The 20,562-nt window shown below is 45.1% G+C and overlaps 1 protein-coding gene across 5 annotated transcripts in view; it reads left to right on the top strand.

Moving 5' to 3' along the window:
* Nucleotides 1-20,562, top strand: part of TMEM131L (transmembrane 131 like) — a 170,537-nt gene that overhangs the window by 14,704 nt on the left and 135,271 nt on the right. Inside the window, exon 2 of one of the 5 annotated variants that reach the window (XM_050791999.1) lies at nucleotides 7,919-8,633. The exons of the other annotated variants lie outside the window; for them this stretch is intronic. Within the exon in view, the coding sequence (XP_050647956.1) occupies nucleotides 8,545-8,633 (89 nt within the window). The 5' untranslated portion in view covers nucleotides 7,919-8,544. The remainder of the gene's footprint in view (nucleotides 1-7,918; nucleotides 8,634-20,562) is intronic. 5 annotated transcript variants of the gene reach the window in all.

Below are 20,562 nucleotides of genomic sequence, written 5' to 3'. Positions count from 1 at the left end.
CTCTCTCTGTCCCCAATTCCTGTGCCTGCTGTCACAAGGTGTGGTTAAGTCTCATTCACGTGGTCTCCTACCTCCATTCTGTAGCCACCGCATCCTGTTCTCCTCGTGCGCGTCTGTCCTACATCCTCTCCTGTCATCCCTTTGAAGAACAGCCTTTTACGGACTGCACTACCTTGGGGATGGAAGTGCAGGGTCCTGAGCATGGCATCAGTGATGTAGAAGCCCTTTGGGGATTGAGGCCTCTTCAGCCTCTTCCTCCAGTCTCACTTTCTGGTCATTCACCTGGGCTCTTTTTTTTGCCAAAACTTTATTCTTCTCTTCCCCAGCCATCTCCCTCCGTCCTGCTTTCCGTAGCACCCCGGCACTTATCTTAGCACAAGGCCGTTACTCCTCTGTTTGGAAATTACCTTTCTCAGGGTTCCCAAGTTTCTGAGTCTCATGCACTTGTCTCCCTAGCACCTAACCTCATACCTGACACCTGGGTGAAGAGCTGACACCTGGGTGAAGAGCTGCTGAGGGAATGCAAGCTCGTACTTCTACATTTAAACCTTTTAAATTGATTACTTGTTAGTTTTGCACGTCCTCCATGTTCAAGCCTGTAAACTGTATTTGCCATTGAAATAACAGGACTCGTGTTCGTGTTATAGGCTGTATTCTTTTATTTTTATTTTTTGAGACAGGGTCTTGCTCTGTCACCTAGGCTGTAGTGCAGTGGCATGATCTTGGCTCACTGCAACCTCCGCCTCCTGGGCATAAGGGATCTTCCCATCTCAGCCTCTTAAGTAGCTGGGACTGTGGTCACCTGCCACCACAGCTAGCTAATTTTTGTATTTTTTTGTAGAGTTGGGGTTTCACTTTGTTGGGCAGTCTTGTCTCGAACTCCTGGGCTCAAGTGATCCACCCACCTTAGCCTCACGAAGTGCTGGGATTACAGGTGTGAGCCACCTCGCCTGGCCCAGAGACTGTATTAGTATTATTATTTTTTGAGATGGAATCTCGCTCTGTCACCAGGCTGGAGTGCAGTGGCACGATCTTGGCTCACTGCAACCTCTGCCTTCCAGGTTCAAGGGATTCTCCTGCCTTAGCCTCCTGAGTAGCTGGGACTACAGGCACGTGCCACCACACCCAGCTAATTTTTGTATTTTTAGTAGAGACGGGGTTTCACCATGTTGGCCAGGATGGTCTTGATCTCTTGACCTCGTGATCCACCTACCTCGGCCTCCCAAAGTGCTGGGATTACAGGTGTGTGCCACTGCGCCCAGCCGAGGCTGTATTTTTACGCTGAGTTACTGTAGTTGGTGTTTTTTTTTTTTTTTTTTTTCTGAGATGGAGTCTTGCTCTGTCGCCCAGGCTGGAGTGCAGTGGCGCTATCTCGGCTCACTGCAAGCTCCGCCTCCCAGGTTCATGCCATTCTCCTGCCTCAGCCTCCTGAGTAGCTGGGGCTACAGGCGCCTGCCACCACGCCCGGCTAATTTTTTTTGTTGTTGTTGTATTTTTAGTAGAGACGGGTTTCACCGTGTTAGCCAGGATGGTCTTGATCTCCTGACTTCGTGATCCGCCTGCCTCAGCCTCCCAAAGTGCTGGGATTACAGGCATGAGCCACTGCATCTGGCCAGTTAGTGTGTTTTTAGAGAGGATGGGTTATTCACTCTATCCATGTATAGCATTATGGTACCTTCTACAGGGTACTGTGGGTCCTGGGAACTTTGCAGAATGAATGCATTCAACCATGGTCTGTGCAGCTATAACAATGTAAATTTTTTTTTGACTGTTATAGAGCTCATAATTTAGGTGTTCTCCTTAATATGATACAGATTTTTAAACAGGGTTGTTGGTATATATTAAAATTATATTCAAACCACAAAAACCTTTTTTTAGGTGAAAAAAATGTGAAGTTTTTAGCAAAGCTTTTGACACTTATTTATATAGTTATTTACCCTTCAGTTGAAATAAATCAGAAAAACAGTACAGTAGGATCAGAATACTAATTTTGATTTTCATTGAAATTTTTAGTTCTTAAAGACTTATTTCATTAATTTTTTGAGACAGGGTTTTGCTCCGTTGCCCAGGCTGGAGTTCAGTTGTGCTGTCATAGTGAACAGCAGCCTGGACCTCATGGGCTTAAGCAGTCCTCCCGCCTCAGCCTCCCCAGTAGCTGGGGCGACAGGTGCATGTCATCATGCCAGGCTAATATTTTTTTTATTTCGTTTTTGTAGAGCTGAGGTCTTCCTATGTTGCCCACAGTAGTCTCTAACTCAAGCAGTCCTCTTGTCTCAGCCTTCTAAAGTGTTGGCATTACAGGCGTGAGCCATCGTGTCCAGTCCCTAAAAACACTTTTAGTTCCTTCTAGATAATATGTTTTTACAAGCACCAGGGTGATTAGGTTTGTATTCATTTTTATCTTTATATTGAAAGGTTTTTTGAACCTTTAATAATTCCATATTAAAGAATTACTTAATTCTTTAAGAATTTTGGAAAAAAAATCTTGAAGGGTTAGTCTAGAGTAAAAATAGGCAAAACACTTCATTAATGTCAACATTCCTGAAACAAAAAAGTAGAATTAAGGTCTGGGGAAGCTGGAGATTATACGTAAATGTGGTGAGGCAGTTCCAGAAACTCAAGTGTTCCTTACTTTTGAGACTAGAGATTGCCTTTGGGAGAAGTGGTTTAACTCAGCACTAAAGTCTGAATCAGCTTTGCTTCATTCCATATGCCACTCAGTGGCTTGACTACTTATTGCTATACGTCGTAATATTTAACAGCAAAATAACTTCATGGAATCTTTCAGTAAGATGTGTGTTCTGAAGAAAGAGCTAGACAAATCCAACAACCCAGGAAGAGACTTAGGAGGCTGGGTGCGGTGGCTCATACCTCTAGCACTTTGAGAGGCAGGGGTGGTAGGATTGGCTTGAGCTCAGGAGTTTGATACCAGCCTGGGTCACAAAGTGAGACCCTGTCTCTACAAAAACAAAACAAAACAAAACAAAAAAAGTGGGGCGTGATGATGTGCACCTGTAGGCCCAGCTACTCGGCAGGCTGAGGCTCACTTGAGCCCGGGAGGTTGAGGTTGCCATGAGCTGTGATTTTGCCACTGCACTCCAGCCTGGGTGACAGAGAGACCCTGTCTCTGAAAATAATAAAAGACTATGAGAAGCTTGTTTTAGGCAAGAATGCAGGTACTGCTGTGTGAGAAAGAGAAGAGACTTGGATGTTTTGCGGTTGAGAGCCAAACTTAACATTTCTTAGGAAGGCTTATAGCTAGAGAGTCAGGTATAAGCTGACGTTTCGGCTTCTCTTACGCAGTGGGCTTTGTGCTTCAGATTGCTTTCACTCGCCACGCTGGGTCAGTGAGAGATGAATGTACTTTTTGGATGGATTCCAACATCGGCAGCAGTATTAATTCTGTGAGGGTGTTCTGGATATGTTGTGATATTAAGCTTCTTATTGCTTAAGAAGGTAGCAGAGCTTGGAGTTCCCAGGCTCAAAGGAGAAATTTCCCAAGGCAGTCTTCTCTGTCTAGGAACACCAATCTCAAGATAATGGGGTCTCCTGGGAGCTTGTTACTTGTTTTAAGTGAATTGTCATCAAAGTATTAGTTTGTTGTTCGAGTCTTCCACATATGAAATATGACCCCGAAGTAAATAGTAATTTCCCCCCCATCAATTAAACAAAAGAATGTTGTCATGTTACAAATAATTACTATGGTAGTCTAGGCAGTATTTCACAGATGTGTGGTGCCCAATTAATATGTTTTTGGAACCATTGTTTTAGCATTGTCTTTGCAACCAATTTATAAATGATATGAGGAAAAGTCTTGTTTGCTTATTGTAGTCTTTCTCAATGTTTTCTCCAAAAGTAGTAGGGATGTAGTTTTTAAAATCTGCTATAAGCATGAAAATTCTTCAGAAATTAAAAAAAAAAACCTTCAACATTTGTTGAGAATTTAAATACTACTCACTGTTTATTCCTTTTTATTATTCTCCAAAAATCATCTAGTACAATGTATGTTTCAGGAAGGTGACCATATTTAATCCATTGCATTGCCTTCTCTAACATACATATACACATCCCAGTTTGAGAAACATTCTCCAGTCCCTATTGTTTTTACCCAGTTTATTCTAGTATTTAATTTGGAAAACATGGCTCCAAATGACACATGCCTGTTGGATTAAAACTGAGCTTCTTCTGTAGGAAAGATGATTTGCCCCCCTGTGAAGTGTGCAGACACCTACTGGTGCATTTAAAGGTGGATCCCAGAGAATAGCTTCAGGAAAAGCATAGTCATAGCGTGTGGCCTGCCAAGTGGACCATTGTAAAATGTATATAGTAAATAGTTCATATTGATATCGTGCCTTGTACAACATTGACTTTGAGGGTTGTAACTACCTTGTGGATGTTGCTGCCACTAAATTATTTACAATAGGTGAGGTTCTGTTTGAATTACAATCCAGTGTTCGATTGATAGTTATGACAGGTGTATGTAGTATGAATTTTTGGTGGAGTAATTCTTCTAGGACTGTGATTAATCCTGTTTCTTCAAATCAGATCATGTTAATCCACTTAATCCGTAAAAAGTGGATTTAAGTAATTGCCCTTGTGTAAATCTTATGGTTTACAAAGGGCTTTCACATGTATCTTCTTTACGTAACCAGGTGGGTATGTGGTAGTATTCCCGTTTTATGGATGAGGAGACAGATTCATCAAGGTAAAACAATTTGTTGAAGGTTATAGAGCTATGAAGTGACAGAACATGTGCATGATCCTAGGTGTCCTCTCTCTTTTAGTGCATACTTCTCTACTTTGGAGTGGAAAACCACTTTCCTAGTAAGATCTACAGCTGTCTGTCGAAGGAGACTACGTCCAAGATTAACGTATGGAAGCAACTGAATACTTTATTAGGCCCTAGTATTATATGGTTCCTAGCAAATCCCTGAAAAAAATGAGCATGACTCGTGTAAGATAGACCCAGGGTTGGTCCTTCAGTAATATTTTACTGTATGCTAGATAACTTCTTTAGTTTTATGCTAATTCTAAGTGTGGATTATCCACAGATACTCAGCTACACAGCTTTTGAAATATGGAAAATTTAAATCGGAAATTTTGGGATTACTTTGTGGAACGCATGCCATTGTAAACGTGTGCTGAGAGGTTGCCTTTAGAGGAGCTGTCCTGTCAGCTTGCTTTGCTTTGGGATTATTTTCAGCAGCAAGTAACAAAACCCTGACTCAACCAGCTCAAACAATAAAGAATGCATGATGTCATTTAACAAGAAGCCTGGAGGCAGGGTGGTTCTGGGTTGGTTTACTCAGCAGGTTAGTGTCAGCACCTGGGAGCCTGGGTCTTTGGACCTGACTGTTCTGCTGGACGCCGTGTGCTGTGCATCTCCCCTCAAGTTTGCAGGAGGTCTGTGTGCTTCACAGCCTCCCACCTGAACATCCAAAGGCAGGTTAAAATAACCCCCCGGCTACTTTCTCAGAAGTACTCCCCAGCAGACGTCCCCTTCACATCTTACAGGTGGGTCTGCACTCACCTTGAACCACTCACCCGCCCACACCTGTGGAGTGGTGGAACCATGGGATCAGCTCTGTCCCGCAGGGTTTAGTCATAGGGAGCACAACCCGGCTTTGCCTAAGTGGGAGGAAGGGAAGGGGCGGTGGAAGGCCGACAGCAGTGTGTGCTATGCTGAGGGAGTCACCTGAGCTCAACGAGAAATGAGCGGTCTATGGCAGTGTTTCTTGAAGACTGGTCCAGAGACTTAAATCAGCATCGCTTGGGAACTCGATAGACTGGCCGGTTCTCAGACCCCACCCCAGACCTGCTGTGAATCAGAAGCTGTAGGGGAGGAGCCCAGAGATCTGTTTTAACAAGCCCTCCAGGTGGCTCTGATGCATGCTCAAGTTTGAGAACCATTGGCCCAGGGTGAGGCAGCTCAGGGACCACATTACAAAATATACTTTTTGTGGAGGATTAAATAATGAGAGGTAGAAATGGTCTTGTAGGTAAAACAGTGGTGGAAATTGGGAGATGGTTGCTTTTCAGCCTGAGTTACCACCACTGGCCCAGGATTTTATCAAACCTAGAATCCATACGTATTCTCTTCATAGACTATGGAGTGTTAGCTGGTGGATCCAGTGTGTCTGAAGAAGTTCTGCTGTGATGATGCACATGGGGGTGGGGTTCCAGGCTGAGCTTTGGTGTCCACCTATCAGGGTCTCATATGTCCTAGCATGCCTGGTAAACAGGTGGGTTAGGCCATCGCAGGTCAGCTTCCAGGGGAGGACTGAGGAACCTTCTCAGGGAGAATTCATTCATTATAAGGGAAGTGAGTTTGGCAGAAAACCTTGGCCCAGTAACAGAAAGTCTCAGTTGTTGGATGGGAGTGGCCACTCATAGCACAGGGTGGTGTGTGTACTCAGATCTGCCTCCTGGCCCAGGCCCCTGTGGAGCTGTGCAGGCGTGTGTGTGTGTGAGTGAGAGAGCCTGGTGGGCCTGTGACTGAGGGGGGTATGTGGGTGTGTGTGTGTGAGACAGAGACAGAGACTCTGGTGGGCCTGTGGCTGAGGGGGGTGTGTGTGTGTGTGTGTGAGACAGAGACAGAGACTCTGGTGGGCCTGTGGCTGAGGGGTGTGTGTGTGAGAGTGTGAGAGAGGAGACAGGGACAAAGAGAGAGACACTTGTGGGCCTGTGGCTGAGTTGTGTGTGTGCATTTGTGTATGTAAGAGAGAGACAGAGAGACCCTTGTGAGCCTGTGACTGAGGGATGTGTGTGTATGTGTGCATGTTGAGAGAGACCCTGGTGAGCCTGTGACTGAGTTTTGTGTGCGTGTGTGTGTGAGACAGAGACCGAGACCCTTATGGGTTTGTGGCTGAGTTTTGTGTGAGAGGTGGAGACCTGTGGGCCTGTGGCTGAGTTGTGTGTAAGAGAGAGTGAGTGTGCATGAGTGCACCAGTGTGAGAGTGGGGTTGTTGGGGCAGGGGGAAGGATATTACTTAAGGCAAAACTGAAAGAAGTGTTCTAAAAATTCTGTGAGAAACTGGGGTGGGCGGAAGCAGCACGGGCGCTGCCCACCCCAAGGGGACTTCCACACCCCGTCCTGCAGCTGGAGGGCCAGGGCTGCCTGTGGGAGGAGTGGGGACTGGGCGCTGGTGAGGGTGGGGCCCGGAGGAGGCAGCCGGGAGCCTGGAGAGAAGGACTAAAATTGGGACAAGGGCCTGGGCCTGGGATAGCCGAGTCTGTTGTGCCGCTTATAGGGGAGAGGGGCCTCCCCAGCCACCCAGCAGCCCAGGGATTCCCTGCGGCTCTGTTGTGGTGGAATGAGAGCATTTGCCAGCTGAGGGGGCTGGATGGAGTAGGGCAACAGGAAGCAACTCAAGTTCAAGTGTGGTGTATTAATTTCCCAGGGCTGCCTAATGAAGTGCCACAAACTGCGTGGCTTTAGAACAACAGAAATGTATTCTCTCCTCACAGCCCGGAGGGTGGAAGTCCTCGGTCAAGCCGGCAGGGCTGTGCTGCCTCTCAAACCCTTGGGGAGTCCACCCTCGCCTCTTCCTAGCTTCTGCGGCCTCGCTGGCAGCCTGTGGGGTTTCTTGGCTTGCAGCTGCATCACTCCAGTCTCTTGTCGCACAGCACTCTCCCTGGGTGTCCCCGTGCTTTCATGTGGCTGGTAGAAGGACACGAGTTATATTGAAGCAGAGGCCCACCCTACTCCAGTCCAGCCTCATCTGAACTAATTGCATCTGCACCAACCCTATTTCCAAGTCAGGTCACCTTCTGAGGTACGGGGGTTAGGACTTTGACATATCATTTTGGGGTTGGTGGAGACACAGTTTAACCCATAACACGTAGTCCCCAGCGAGACTCATCTGTGAGCTCTTGTGAATGTGCCTCACCTGTTTTCCTTGCCCTCCCCCAACACCAGGGCTCCTGAGAAACGCCTTTTTGGTACTGGGCTGTTGATGTGTGAAGCGATCCACTGTGAAGCTTCCTTCCTGAGAGCTGCACGGACCAGTCTCCAGCCGCAGCCGCAAAACCCACGCAGTTTCTTCCCAGCTCGTTGAACCTGGCCTTTTGGTCGAATGGATTTTATTTCTGAATTATTTCTTTGTGTATCTGTAGGAGCACGTCCAAGGAAAATTCTTTATTTACACAAGATTGTGAGCGCTGGGGAGAAGTATTTTTTCTTTTTTTTTTTTTTGAGACTGAGTCTCACTCTCTCACTCAGGCTGGAGTGCAGTGGCGCGATCTCAGTTCACGGCTGCCTCTGCCTCCCAGGTTCAAGCGATTCTCCTGCCTCAGCCTCCTGAGTAGCTGGGCTTACAAGCATGCACCACCACCACGCCCGGCTAATTTTTGTGTTTTTAGTAGAGACGGGGTTTCACCATGTTGGTCAGTCTGGTGTCAAACTCCTGACCTCATGGTCCGCCTGCCTCGGCCTCCCAAAGTGCTGGGATTACAGGTGTGAGCCACTGCGCCTGACCCAGTTTTTTTTTTTTTTCTTGCGGGAAATAAGTGGGCAGATTTAATAATGAGCAAACAGGCAAAACCATGAAATCAAACCTCGTTCCTTGCGTCAGAATTCAGAAAAATGCGACTAACTGGTTCCAGGCTGTGTGTGCTGTGGTGTGTCTCTCTATGTGAGTATCTTAAACTTGTTTCATTATCAGTATAACTTAGCAAATGAATACGAGTTGATTCCCAGGCTGAAGCAGGTCTTGGGCCATTCTGTTGGTTTGCCAGGAGAATCCTTTTGTTATTTCCTGGAAATGCTTGAATCATAGATGAGTCTCTTCCCGCTTCCATGTATTTCAACTGCAGTTTTCCAAGTGTGTAATAGTGCTGTCCATAGGGAATAGCTGCTGTTACTGTGAATTGAAATACTTATAGGTCTACTTTCAGGTGGATAAATGTCACATCCAAATTGCGTGTTAGTTTGACTTTCATGTAACTTAATTAGCAGATTCATGCTTTGGGAAAATCTGATCTGTGATCCTGAAATTGATTACAGTTGGTGTAATTTGTGGGTAATTAGGCGCCTTTACAGTGACTACTCTAGTCATTAGAGGGCTGGGGTAATTTGAGGTTGAAATGTGAGAGTGAGATGGAGAAAGCCCTTGCTCTCTAGTCCTTAATCTTTTAATCCATTTAACCTGGGTTGTAAATTCAGGCCTTATTTTAATTTGAAAGTATGTTTAGGGAACGGGGAAGGGATTTCATTAATTCACCACTTTCAGGTCATATAGTTAAGAGAGGGAGGTTATTCCTAATTGTTTACTTGGGTAAACATAAAGTTATCGTGAGTTCTTGAAGGGCCCATGAAAGTTATGTTGCTCCTTGTTGGAAACAAAAACTTCTAGATTTAAAAAATGAGCGGCCGGGCGCGGTGGTTCACACCTGTAATCCCAGCACTTTGGGAGGCCGAGGCGGGCGGATCATGAGTTCAGGAGATGGTGACCATCTTGGCTAACACGGTGAAACCCCGTCTCTACTAAAAATAAAAAAATCAACTGGGTCTGGTGACATGGGCCTGTAGTCCCAGCTACTTGGGAGGCTGAGGCAGGAGAACCGCTTCAACCTGGGAGGTGGAGGTTGCAATGAGCTGAGATCACGCCACTGCACTCCAGCCTGGGAGATAGAGGGAGACTCCATCTCAAAAAAAATTAAAAAGAAAGAAAAAGAGCCTAAAACCTAAAGAAAAGCACAAAAACAAGACCCCGTTCAGAGATGTCATATGGGTATTGTCTGTGTCGAAGTCAGAAATACATTTGTGGCATGTGGAATAGGATTTATGGACACATAGATATCAAGTAACGTGGTCTCTTGCTGAGTTTAAGGCCTGTCACGTAAATGCGCACTACTTGTTTTCTTTTTATTTCCACTTTTGAACTGGGGATAAAAGAGGAAACTGGTGAAGGAAAGACATGTTCCTAGATACCTAAACACCTGTAATATTGACTAATAGAAGAGAAGAGAGTAGGTGGGAAGTAAGTGCAATAGGAAACTGGTAAAGAGAGAAGAGAAAAAACCGTGTTTTGAGATGGATTGGAGGCATTTTTTGTCCACACACCTGCTTTGGGGATTTTTATCAGGTAGATGGTAATTATAGGTGTCAGTCTTATGAGAGTAAATCACTAGTCTTTTGTATGATTGTTTTCTCAGTCGTCCTTATCAGCTTTTTTCTTGCTCTGTAATCATTCATGTGGTAAGACTAATTTTTAGTCATGTAAATCTGTTTAGGGACAATTTAAACTACTTTGTCAAATTAGTCATTTTATTCTAAGTTACACATTTTATGCATTTATTTAGTATAGTGAAAGTCTTATATACACGTTTAATATAATTAGTCCCTGGATATTTGGATTATTTTTTAGTAGTACTTTTTTAGAGTGTGGGTTTTTTTCTTTTCTTTTTTTGAGACAGGGTCTGGTTCTGTCACCCAGGCTGGAGTTCATTAGCCCAATCTCGGCTCACTGCAACCTCAGACTCCCGGGCTCAAGCCATCCTTCCACCTCAGCCTCCTGAGTAGCTGGGACTACAGGCACGTAGCACCATGTCTAGCTAATTTTTAAATATTTTTTGTAGAGACAAGGTTTCATCATGTTGCCCAGGCTGGTCTTGAACTCCTGAGCTCAAGTGATCTGCCCACTCCCCAAAGTGTTGGGATTGTAGGCAGGAGCCTCCACACTTGGCTGTTTTTTCCTTCTTGTTTTGAGATGGGGCCTTGCTCCATCACCGAAGCTGGAGTGTAGGTAGCATGATCATAGCTCGCTGCAGCCTTGAACTCCTGGGCTCAAGCGATGCCCCTGCCTCAGCCTTCCAGGTAGTGGGGACTCTAGGTCCGTGCCACCTTGCTCAGCTAATTAAAAAAAAAAAAAAATTTTATTTGAAGATGGAGGTCTCACTGTGTTGCCCAGGCTGGCCTCAAACTCCTGGGCTCAACCATTCTCCCATTTCAGCCTCCCAAAGTGCTGGGTTTACCGGCATGAGCCACTGCACATAGCCCAGTTTTTTCTTTTTAGTTCACTTTAAATTAAAAATAAAGTTTGAGGAAAATTAGAATTTAGACCTTATCCAAATTATTACATTTTCCAAATTAATGAGTTTCAGAGAGATTTTCAAATAATATTCTGAATCTTTATTAATATGCATAAAACTTTGTTTAAATCGTAGGTGGAATCTCAAGGTTGTGTGTAAAATAAGTCTACCACTTTAGACCTGGGAAAACAAATATTCTGATGTAATAAGTGATTCGAAGAAAATACAATAGAAATAAAAAACTGACATGGCATGCCTGCTAGAAAGCCCCTGAAGCATATTGGTTAAACTAGTAGGTTATAAACACAGTCTGTGCTCTGAAGGAATGTATATAGTTTTAAGAGAAGGAACATGTGACTTTGGCTACACTTAAAGTAAGGTGTGTTTATGAGCTGAGTTTTAAATTTAGTTTTTTTTTAAACTTATATATCTTTTCTGGCTTTGTATAATTTGGCTCAGGGCTGGGGGCAGGGTGGAAAGAATAGACTGGAAAGTGGGGACTGAGCTGGAGGAGTTGAGTGGGTAAGAGCAGCAGGCTGAGCTCTGGAGGAGAACTTGGTAAGGAGTAGGGGAAAGGAAGGTCAGGAATGAGCCAAGGCTGTGAGATCAGATGGTGAGATACAGGTGGATATGGTAATGAAGACCTGAGGCAGGAGATTTTTGTCCAACCTCAAGGTAGGGTAGTAGCTCAGTGGCTAAAAGATACGCTTGGGGCTGGGCGCGGTGGCTCACACCTGTAATCCCAGCACTTTGGGAGGCCAAGGCCCGCGGATCACAAGGTCAGGAGTTTGAGAGCAGCCTGGCCAGCATGGTAAAACCCCGTCTCTACTGAAAATACAAAAAACTAGTGGGGCATGGTGGCGCGCACCAGTAATCCCAGCTGAGGCAGGAGAATCACTTGAATCCAGGAGGCAGAGGATGCAGTGAGCCGAGATTGCACCACTGCTCTCCAGCCTGGGCGATAGAACTAAACTGTCTAAAAAAAAAAAAAAAAAAAAAAAAAAAAAAAGATACACTTGGAACCAGACCATCTGGATTTGAATCTGACATCATACTGCTTAGCTGGTGACTTTTGGCGAGTTGCCAAACCTCTCCATGCCTTAGTTTGCCCCTCTCTCAAATAGGGGTATTGTTAATAGTACCTACCACAGAGTTTGTTTTGAAGATTACATAAATCTATGTAAGGCATTTAAATGCCTTGCATGTAAATGCTCTAATATTACCTGCTATGAAATCGAAAAGGTCGTTTTCTTAGTGGTGGCTGCTGTGTAACTGTAATGAGGTATCCTGATCTGGCTTATGGGTGGCAGAATCCTTTTTTTAATGAGTTGTGTCTGAGAAGCTAGAATTGTTATGGATTAGGACCTGGGCTCTGGGTTTGAATCCTATCTCTGTGGCTCTCCAGGTGTGTGATCTTGAGCCTCAGTTTTCTCATCTGTAAAACTGGGCCAATTGTACCTATCTCATAAGGTACTATTAAGGCACTACTTATCTCATAAGGTACTATGTGAGGATCCCAGGGGTTAGTCTATACAAAAGAAACTGTTAATAGTGGAATTTGCAGTTGGCAGTGCATATCAAGGTATGTGCATGCTTCAGCAAAATTCTACTCTTAAGAATTTCTTAAGAAAGTAGGATAAATTTACAAGCCGTATTTACAATTATATCCATCCGTTTATACGGGGAAAAAATTAGGAGCAACTTAATGTCCAATAGTACATCCATATGGATAATGTTGTAGTACAATATTTGACACAGAAAGGTGTTTATGATACTGACTTCTTTACAGAAAAATTTTCTCTGCAGTCTGGAAGAAACTTCTAAAATATTCAGTGTTTTCATTTGCTAATGAGATTGTATTTTTTTATTATGCCGTAAGGTCCATTAAAAAGTAAGACATCTTGACTTGGGGAAACTCACAATAAGGGGAAACAGACGTTTAGAAAGAACTACCTTTAACATCTGATACAACAGTCTTATTGTCCTGAGCGCTGTGAACCGAGGAAAGCCCCTTCTGCCAAAGTTGTTTTCATCCTGTTGCAGACCTTGCCTTAGGCTCTCTCACCTAAAGAACAGGAAGTTGTCTTCTTGCAAATGAGGAGTGATTATGAGGCTATGGGAAACGGAAAAGCTGGAAAGTTCTTTAGCTAACAGCTCTCCGTCAGGGGAGCGCTAAGAGGGCCTAAGCACCAGTGGGCTTGGTTAGGGGGATATTGTAGACATTTGCTCTGAGACCAGTGCATTGGGTGACCTGCTGGGGCTCCTGCTCTGCCGGTTGTTCACCCTTTACCTGCGTGATCCTGGGGAAGTGTGAGAGGGGTCTGAGGAGGGGCAGTAGCTATTCACCAAACTGTGAACCCAAAATATCTGAGACAGATCTGTACCAAATTAGAAAGTTAATTTTATGGCCGGGCACGGTGGCTCACGCCTGTAATCCCACACATTGGGAGGCTGAGGAGGGTGGATCATCTGAGGTCAGTAGTTCGAGACCAGCCTTGTCAACATGACGAAACGCCGTCTCTACTAAAAATACAAAAATTAGCCAGGCGTGGTGGTATGCACCAGTAGTCCCAGCTACTCAGGAGGCTCTGAGGTAGGAGAATTGCTTGAACCTGGGAGGCGGAGGTTGCAATGACCAGAGATTGCGCCATTGCACGCCAGCCTGGGCGACAGAGTGAGAATCCGTCTGAAAAAAAAAAAAGTAAGTTGATTTTGCCAAGGTTAAGGATATGCCCGGAGCACAGCCTCAGGAGGTCCTGTGCCCAGGGTGGTCGGGATACACCTTTTGTGTATTTTAGGGAGACGTGAGACATCAATCAGTATGTATAAGGGGAGGGCAGGGGCTTCCAGGTCATAGGTGGGTAAGAGACAAAAGGTTGCATTCTTTTGAGTCCTTGATTAGCTTTTGACTGAATACGCAATTTAGTCTGCCTCAGTGAATGCATTTTTACATGAACAATAGGGCAGAGGAAGCAATCAAATATGCATTTTTTTCAGGTGAGCAGAGGGATGACTTTCTGTCTCCACCTGTGATGAGCTATCAGTTTACATTGCCAGGGTGAAATCCAAGAGAACTGTTTTAGGGTAAAGATCTTGAAGCCCACAAGGAATTTCCTTGTGGGTAAATTGTGAGGGAGGTACATAACTTTTTAAAATCTTTGTAGCTATCTTATTTAGGAATAAAACGGGAGGCAGATTTGCCTGGCATGGTTCCCAGCTTGACCTTTCCCTTGGCTTAGTGATTTTTGGGTACCGAGATTTGCTTTCACAAAACAAGTGTGGAACTGTTTCAGTGGAGTAATGAGGATGTGGCTGTGCTGGGCTTAAAGGAGTGGATGTCAGCCCTGGCCAGAAAATAAGTCTGAAGATGAATTCCTAGAGTGCCCACGAGGCCTCCGAATGCCAAGCTAGCCCCGCTCCAGGGCGGCGAGACCTGAAATCAGAAAGGCGATTTCTTTAAAATAATCCCATTCAAAGTGAGGGCATCAAAATAGATTAGGCTATGGATTTAATGGATAGGAATTCTTTAGAAAGGTATCAAATTATCCTTGCCTAAGCATTACTTCACAGGCTGGCCTTAAGCTAGTTTTGCAGAACAAATCAAAACATTTTAAATCCATGGAACACTTTATTTAAACAGAATTTTCTGTAGAAGCCTGGTACAAAAGTTAAATACAGAGCTGCTCCATTGCATCAAAAACGGGGAGGCCCACTGAGGCACAGGGATAGTTGCTTTTGCAGGACCACCCCCCTCATGTCAGTATTATTCAGTAGGGAACACAACCCATTCCCCCAGCCCCACAGGATTTCAGTAGTCTAAGTTAGTCCCCTCTGCATAGGTCGCTGTGACAGTGTCATTGTCATTCTCTTTGGTTTTGTTAGTGAATGATTTGGGATTCAGTGTTTATGAAGGCTTGTTTTGTTTTTGTTTGAAGCAGAGTCTTATTCTGTTGTCCAGGTTGGAGTGTAGTGGCATGATCCTGGCTCACTGCGGCCCCACCTCACAGGCTCAGGTGATCCTCCCACCTCAGCCTTCTGAATAGCAGGTGTGAGCCACCACGTCTGGCTAATTTTGTTTATTTTTTTTGTAGAGATGGGGGTCTCACTATGTTGCCCAGGCTGGTCTCGAACTCCTAGGCTCAAGTGATCCATTCACCTTGCCCTCCCAAAGTGCTGGGATTACAGGTGTGAGCCACTGTACTTGGCCTATGAAGACAGATTTTTGTTTTTTTTTTTTCTGTTTCTGAGACAGGGTGTCATTCTGTGGCCCAGGCTGGAGTACAGTGGCACGATCATGGTTCACTTAAGCCTCGAACTTCCAGGCTCAAGCGATCCTCCCACCTCAGCTTCCCTGGTAGCTGGGACTACAGGCACATGCCCTCATGCCCAGCTAGTTTTTGTGGGTTTTTTTGGTAGAAATGGGGTTTTGCCGTGTTGCCCAGACTGGTCTTGAACTCTTAGGCTCAGGCGATCCACCTGCCTCAGCTTCCTGAGGTGCTGGGATTACTGGCACGAGCCAGCGCACCTGACCAAGATTTTCGAAGGGAATGTTTTTGAGGACTTTGGGGAAAGTTTGTCTCCCCTCTGAAGGAGGCCAGTGAGTGTGTGCTGCTGAGAGGATGGCAGGATGGCAAGGTGGGGGCATTCTGCAAGCATCATGACATCATTGAGCTACTGAATCAACCTTCCGTAGAACTGGCTTCCAGGGCTTTTGGTCATGTGAGTCATGTGAGAAAAATATTCTCCTTTACACCCTCCCCTGGTCTCTGAGATAAGCCCCTCAGCAACCTGTGGCTCTTTCACCCAGTGTCAAATGCTTTGCTCGCCGTAGAATCGTGTATCAGGAGAGTTATGTTGATTAAATTAGGTCTTACATTTTATGTTATATATTCAAAGACATATTTTTGTAGTCTGCTTTTCGGGTAAAGTGTTTTCCATGTTGGAAATCCCACGAGGTTCACATGTCTATTGCTGCTGCTTTTCCCTGTTCTGGAAAAGAAAGTTACTTGCCTGCCGAACGCACGGACATGAGATTAGAAAGTGATGACAAGCGTTCATGCCTGGCTCTTTTTATCATAGACTATACTCTTTTCTACTCTACTATTTCATCTGTGTTTGTAAACATGTATCTCATAAAGCAGAAATCCTTTTTTTCTTTTTGTTATGAAAAATTTCCACAAAAAAAGAGGTTGAGAGCCTTGTACGGTGAACACCCAGATACGCATCTCCTAGGTTCAGCTTCTACGGACGTCCTTAAGGGTTCTGATGGCAGAGGCCTGTGTGTAAGCATTTTGAAGTTTTTGGCTGAAGAAAAACGTTATGTTCCCTTCTTTTTTTATTTTGTGAGATTTAAGGCATAGCTCCTGTTCAGCCTGCCTGCCATTCTCTGAGTTTATGTAGGAGGTGGGTGGGAGAAGATGTAGGAGGATGGAAAATGAGCAGCTTGCTTTATTCACAAATGATGCTTGGCGGGCTCTGGACAGAGCCAGGGGTTTGGGGGAGTCCTGAGCATGGTGCCCTTGATCTGCTCTTGCACCCTCTGAGGCCAAGGGGCCTGGGAGGAGCCCTCCTCTGCTGGGAACTTTTCCTAAAAGCCCACTTATGGGCAGAAAGGCAGGGTTTACAGCAGCAGAGCCAAGGAGGGCTGAGGCCAGCTTCCTTTGCTCTCCCACTCATTCCCAGCTCGCTATTTAACTTGACATCCTGGAACATGTGTTTCAGTGAATTGGTTCATAAAAATGTTTTTTGCAGGATTCTGGAATAGAGGCTGCACATTCTTTAGATACATGGCTAATCGCAGTGTGGGTGTGTGTGTATTTTTGGAGGGGGGTAGGGAAGTGCGGGGTGAGCACAGTTCTTTCAAGCTGTCTCTTCACAAGATGCAAACGTTTTTCCCCTTAGTGTTTATGGAGAGTGTGAACAATGAGGAGTTGAGATCCTGTGGCCCTTTGGTCCCCAGGGTCTTCTCATTCGGCCCTAGTGAGCAAGACTGGCTTCCCATTTGCCCTCGTCTTTTTCTCCTTCGGTCACTCTGGAAACTAGTGGTTAGGAGCTGGAAATTGAGAAGTTGCCATTTAGGAGTTTATGCGACAAATGCAGAGGAGTGTCAGTTCCAGACTTTGCAGTTATATCAACTTTGAGCTTTTGCCAACCTTTCTTGGAAAAAAACCCACTGGAATTAAGTGAAACCTCACAACACTGCACAGTGTAGCCAATTCTGCATTTGGAGTATGTAAGCCTGGAGTTGTGGGAAGCTGGAAGTTGCCCCTTCGTGTTAATGTTTGTTTTTGTTGTCCTTTTCCTTGAACGTAGTCTTACGTAGAGAACTTGGACAGCCTGTCATTTTCCAAAACCTCTGTGGCTCATCCTAGGCACAACTCATGTTTCTCCTTTCTTCTGTTAGTATTTAGGGACGGTCCAGGCCTGAACTGACTGTTTCAGGGCTCCGAGTCTGCGCCTTGTATCTTGTGAGCACTGGTTCTGGGTAGTCGCCTCCCTGCGGTTAGTGGTGCCCAGCTGTCAGCCGCTGTAGTTCAGACATGGCCTCGGGAGGTTTGGAGAATGGCCAGCGCTTGTCTGCCCATTGTTGCTGACCTGCAGCCAACATGTGGCGTGGCTCCATGTGCACATCTTCCATGGCTTCATCAGTCTTGACAGGAGTCTTCCAACTTTCTGCCAGTGATGAAAGATCTTTATGATGTTCTTTTTTTTTTTTTTTTTTTGAGACGAGTCTCGCTCTTTTGCCAGGCTGGAGTGCAGTGGCACAATCTCAGCTGACTACAACCTCCGCCTCCCGGGTTCAAGCGATTCTCCTGCCTCAGCCTCCCGAGTAGCTGGAACTACAGGCACGCACCACCATGCCCAGCTGTTTTTGTATTTTTAGTAGAGAGGGGATTTCACCATGTTGGCCAGGATGGTCTCAATCTCTTGACCTTGTGATCCACCCACCTCGGCCTCCCGAAGTACTAGGATTACAGGTGTGAGCCACTGTGCCCAGCCCCTTATAACATTCTTATCCTGATTGGTTATTCAGCTTCAGCTCGAGTACTTCATGTGATGGGAAGTTCACCTTGAAACTGACTTTCCATTTTTGAGCCTCTCTCATTGTTAAGATGTTCTCTGATTTTGACTTTACATTTGCACTCTTGAGTCTTCCACCATCAGATCCCAGTCTTATGACTTGAGACAGTTAACACATATCTTCTCTAGGTTGGTTTTACCTAATTTTTATTTTAACTCGCCCAGGCTAAATTATTCCTCATGTTTTTCAGTCAGTTCTAATGTTAACTTGGTCAGAACCATCCTTCCTTCTCCCCTCCCCTCCCTTCCCCTCCCCTCCCCTCCTCCCTTCCCCTCCCCTCCCCTCCTCCCCCCTTCCCTTCTTTTCTTTCTTTTCTTTTTGCAGGAATGCATAGGGTCTCACTCTCTCACCCAGGCTGGAGTGCAATGGTACAGTCACGGCTCACTGCAGCCTCAAACTCCTGGGCTCAAGCAGTCATCCTGCCTCAGCCTCCCATGTAGCTAGGACCACAGGCTTATGCCACCATACCTCCCCACCCCCAGCTAATTTTTATAAATTTTTTGTAGAGATGGGGTTTCTTTATGTTGCCCAGGCTGATCTTGAACTCCTTGGGCTCAAGTAATCTTCCAGCCTCAGCCTCCCAAAGTGCTGGGATTACGGGCGTGAGCCATCACACCCATCCCTGAACTTTTTTAGTTTAAATTTTGCCAATAGTGGATAGAGTGATTCTTTTGAGATTTGAATGGTGCCCTATGTTGTGAATGCCTTTCTTTTTTGGTCTGGACTCTGCTTATTTTAATGAAGCCCAAGATTTCATTAGCACTTCTAGCAGCAGTGTCTTTCTACTTGGATCGTGTTATTTTATGGCCAAACAGGGTCAAACACAAACAAAAAAAAACCCCTTTGGGTCTGTCATCTTCTTTTTATTTTAATGGGAACTGCTAACTTCTCTTTCTCAATATACACTTAAGTAATTAATTGCCTTCTTTAAAATAAAAGTATTTACAGTTGGTCTTGTTAAGCTTTATCTAGATGATTTAGAACTATCTTAGCCTTTTGAGAACAAAGAAACACACACACACGTGCACACTCACACGCACACAGACGCATACACACAGAGGCACATGCACTTTTTTCCTAGTTGTGAAAATCGATGGAATGACCACATGGCTCAGTCTCCTCTTTCTCCAGCGATGCCATTTAATGATCAGATAGAAATTTAAAAGGTTAATAAAAACCTACAGTGAAGAAATGCTATCAATTGATAAGAGAGTTAAAAAAAATTCTGGAAGATAGAAAGTGGATAACTGATAGAAAATGGTAACTGATGAAAGTGGAAGATTAACAGGATGTGCCAAGTACCCTGCCCAGTGGATTTAAAGACCCCCACCAAGCATATTGTGAAATTTTAGAACAACAAGAATAATGACCATACTGGATGCTTAACTAAAGAAACAGGACTTATAATGCCCACCTCACAGAGGTTTTGCAAGTATTAATGTAACTAATGTGAGTAAAGCCTCCACTGTATTTTCTGGCACATGGTAAGGAGTCTCAGGCTATGCGTGCAGGTGTTGTATTGCTGCTTGCCGTCACTTTTCTTACCGTCATCGCTGTCACTGCTATGGTGGTGAAGAAGCATATCAGTTAGGATTAGGATCAGCTTCACGAGACAGAAAACCCAGTAACATAAATGAGATAGAAGCTTTCCTCTATACTGCTTATCTGAGAGAGCAGAAGGCAGGCCAGGGCTGAGGTGATAGCTTCATAATCATCAAGGCCATGCGTTTTCTGTGTCTTAGTCCAAGGTGACTGCCCAATCCGCAGGATTATCTTCATTTCCCCTCCAGGATGGAGGAAGGAGCTACAGTAGGATTTCCCCTCTGCCTTTTCCAGGTCACTTCCTGGAAGTAGCCCCCCAATTTTTTTTTTTTTTTTGAGGCAGAGTCTTACTGTTACCCAGGCTTCAGTGCAGTGGCATGATCATGACTCACTAGAACCTCAACATTCAGGGCTCAAGTGATCCTTCCACCTCAGCCTCGCAAGTGGCTGGGACCACAGGCGCCCGCCACCATGCCTGGCTAATTTTTTGTAGAGATGAGTTTTCACCATGTTGCCCAGGCTGGTCTCAAACACCTGGGCTCAAGCAGTCTTCCCGCCTTGTCCTCCCAAAGTGCTGGGATTACAGATGTTGAGCCACTGCGGCTGTGCCAAACTGTTATATACATCTCATTTCCAAAACTTAGTCATATGGTTGCATCTCAGCTGCAAGTGATAGGCTGGGAAGAGGAGTCTTTTCTGCAGCCATGTGCCTGTTTCAAAATGTCTTTTTAAGGAGGACAGGAAAAACAGCTATTGGGTTTGGCAGCTAGCATTCTGTTGGTCACAGTGAACTTTATTAGTGTACTCAATCCTGGGCTTCTGCAACGTAAGATTTGTTCTGACTCTTTGGGAGTTAACACGAAGGATCACTGGCATACTAACTTGTGCTTTGGTTGAAAAATGAATTA

Source organism: Macaca thibetana, chromosome 5 (assembly GCF_024542745.1).
Source record: "Macaca thibetana thibetana isolate TM-01 chromosome 5, ASM2454274v1, whole genome shotgun sequence".
Classification (NCBI taxonomy): Eukaryota; Metazoa; Chordata; class Mammalia; order Primates; family Cercopithecidae; genus Macaca; species Macaca thibetana.
Note: the sequence above shows the minus strand (reverse complement) of the source record. Positions and strands in the feature narration are given on the sequence as shown.